The sequence below is a fragment of the Eurytemora carolleeae genome, unplaced genomic scaffold, assembly GCF_000591075.1.
Source record: "Eurytemora carolleeae unplaced genomic scaffold, Eaff_2.0 scaffold1203, whole genome shotgun sequence".
Lineage (NCBI taxonomy): Eukaryota > Metazoa > Arthropoda > Copepoda > Calanoida > Temoridae > Eurytemora > Eurytemora carolleeae.
Window position 1 is genome coordinate 1 of NW_019397847.1, and position 2,873 is coordinate 2,873.

The 2,873-nt window shown below is 30.4% G+C and overlaps 1 protein-coding gene across 1 annotated transcript; it reads left to right on the plus strand.

Annotated features, from left to right (window-relative positions):
* Positions 1 to 1,195: 1,195 nt before the first annotated feature.
* On the plus strand, positions 1,196 to 2,197 carry LOC111716102 (transcriptional repressor scratch 1). Its single transcript, XM_023491517.1, has 2 exons — positions 1,196 to 1,272; positions 1,386 to 2,197. The coding sequence occupies exons 1-2, from the start codon at positions 1,214 to 1,216 to the stop codon at positions 1,966 to 1,968; spliced, it is 642 nt and encodes a 213-aa protein (XP_023347285.1). The 5' UTR covers positions 1,196 to 1,213; the 3' UTR covers positions 1,969 to 2,197.
* Positions 2,198 to 2,873: the final 676 nt, after the last annotated feature.

Sequence of the window (2,873 nt, forward strand, 5' to 3'; positions counted from 1 at the left end):
ATATATATATATCTCCTCTGAAGACAATTAGTTCAAAATTGAACTGTCAGTAGAGAGTACAATTTGTATTGAAAAGTCTACTTAAATTGAGATTAAGACTTCTATTTTTTTCTCTCTAAATTTCACAGATAGTTTTCGTGAAATACTTGAATTTAGCGACGACTCTTTATATTCAATAAAAGCACTGCACTGCACTGCACAGTGCACACCTTGTAAAATTAAATTTAAAAATTTTAAATTAATTTAAAAAATCAAATAAGAATCAATGGAAGTGTTTGCGAAAACTGAAATGACTTCAGGAAAATTAAAAAGTTCCTTAATACCCAAAATTTCATATAAGCATCAGCCAAAAATACAGTTTGTTTTTTTGTGATTCCCTTAAAAATGTTTTCGGAATACTCGTCCTTTAAACGGAAACATTTTGATAAATGAAATTTCAATAAATCACTTTCATTTAAAAAAAATGTATTTTATTACTTATTCTCAAGTGTGATCAGAATTTAAAAAAGTTTTAACTTATGATAATGAAAAAAAATTTTAAATTACAGTTAATTTTTTTTAACTTTTTATAATAAACTTATTTAATATCTACATATAATTATATAACACAGTGTGGCCCATAAACCAGTGGAATAAGAAGACGACTGTTTAAAAATTGATATGTCCAAAATGTCATCTTTCTATTAGTTTTTTTAAAAATTTAATAAATTGCTTTGGAATGTACAAGCTGGAAATATTTTTAAACTCAGATTAAATTTAAACAAACTAAGGTCAAGCTTAAAAAATCTAAATAGTTATTCTTACCATGCATCATGTATCGTGGTACTAAGCTTAAACGAATCCATTTAAGAAATTCATGGGAACGAAAGTATTTTGAAAAAAAGTACATTAAAAACACCAGAAAAAAGTTCGGAATTTGTTTTAAGTCCTTTGATAACTAAGGTTAGTTCGTTAGTCATTTTTGAATTATAAGAACAGCATTAAAACTATTTTCTTCCATTTTTGGTCTTGATTAAGATTTTTTTCCTTTGGTTCGACTTCCTAAAAAAAGCCTTTAAAAGTCATGTCACCGTTAACAACTTTTATAACCGATTCTAAGGTCACGGACGTTTTCTAAGGGGGAGGGTAAGGGGGGCGTGTCACCAGGGTGGGCGGAGCCCAGGAAGTGGGAGGATGTGGGACCCGTGAAAGAGTTTCTAAAAAACTTGAGTATATGGAGAGACGAGATAGTGTTGGTAGCACCGGAAGTCTAGCCAGCGATTCCTCGGACAGGTAATATTTTTAGTAAAAAGAATATTTTTAGTAAAAAAAAATTCTGAATTTAAAATAAGTAAACTTTTTGATATAATTGTATTTTACCTTTTTTATCATTGTTTCTCTTTCAGAAGCGAGGTTGGTTCCCGAACTGTTTACAACTGTGATATTTGTATAAAAAGTTACAGCAGTAGCAGTAATCTAGCTCGACACAGACAATCTCACCGAACCAACCAAGGTGGGAAAAAATGCGCGAACTGTGCACGTGAGTACAGTAGTCCAGCCGCTCTTGCTATGCACATGCGCACCCACGGTGCAGGCTGCGAATGTCCTTTCTGTGGAAAATCCTTCTCTCGTCCCTGGCTGCTTCAGGGGCATATTCGCACACATACAGGAGAAAAACCATTTTCTTGTAATATCTGTGCAAAAAGTTTTGCGGACAAAAGTAATCTGAGAGCACACACACAAACCCATTCTGCTGATAAACCATTCTCCTGCACAAACTGCGGAAAAGCGTTTGCGCTGAGATCGTATTTGTCGAAGCATGAAGAGTCCAGCTGTCTAAAAAGCAAGACAAGAAAAACAAGATTTTCATCTGATCTCTCCTCTCCCTCTCCATCCTTTCCACTCTTCTCCCCCTCCATTCTCTCCCAGGCTAATATTGCAAGATTTTCTCAACCGAGCTTTTTCAACATAAAAACTGAAATTGACTAATTTTTGAATTTTTTTCCATTTAGAAAAAAGACCTTTACTTTTGAAGAATAAACATGTTTGTTTTTTCTTCTCCAGTAGTGTCAACGGGCTAGTGTTGAATATATCTTCAAGTATTATATTTCTATTTATTTTTATATATTTTTATATGTCTTTACATAATTACTTTTACTAAAATACTCTGTTTTAGAGATTTTGAAAGCGAATTAAACGGTGCTACCTAAATACTCTTATGTACTTTTTCATTTTGTATAATAATTTCAATAAAATTAACTTTAAATGATAATTTTTCAATATATGTAAGAATAAACAAGAGATAGATCTTAGGGAGGTTATGGGGAAACGTCATGCAAATTATTATTAGAGTGGAAAAAGAGAAGAGAAAAATTATTTTTTACAAAGTCTTAGAGAAGAATTGAGTATTTGCCACAAACTCAAATTTTCTTATCCCTTTCTCTTTGCAACCAAATGGTGTAAAGCTTTTATATTTTTAACTTAGATTAATATATTTTTAAATGTTTAAGATTTACAACATTGGGTTGCAAAGATATAGTTTTTAGAAAACAATAGTTTGTGGGAAGAACTCAAATGTTTTTGTTTATAAATTAGAAAATAGAAACTTATTTAAATCCGAAAACAAGATTTTAAGAAAAAATGGAAGAAAAATTGTTCTGAAAAAGAAAGAACAAAATTGAAAAAGAAAAAATGAAAAGAGAAAAACAAATTAAGAGTCCCAAAAAATTTTTAAATGTAAAATTTATAATTTAGTTCTCTTAATTGTATCTTGAATTATTTTAGGGTCCTGTCAGCAATTATTAATTTCAATCCAAATGTGTCAAAAAAGCGACATTTGTCAAGAGTAACAATTTCAAATATATTGTACATTGTACAATCTATACATATACAAT

Excerpts from the sequence above, each read along its gene's own strand:
- LOC111716102 (XM_023491517.1), top strand. The coding sequence starts at position 1,214 with ATGGAGAGACGAGATAGTGTTGGTAGCACCGGAAGTCTAGCCAGCGAT. Across the intron at positions 1,273-1,385 it reads GCCAGCGATTCCTCGGACAG|AAGCGAGGTTGGTTCCCGAA; the intron begins GTAATATTTTTA and ends TTTCTCTTTCAG.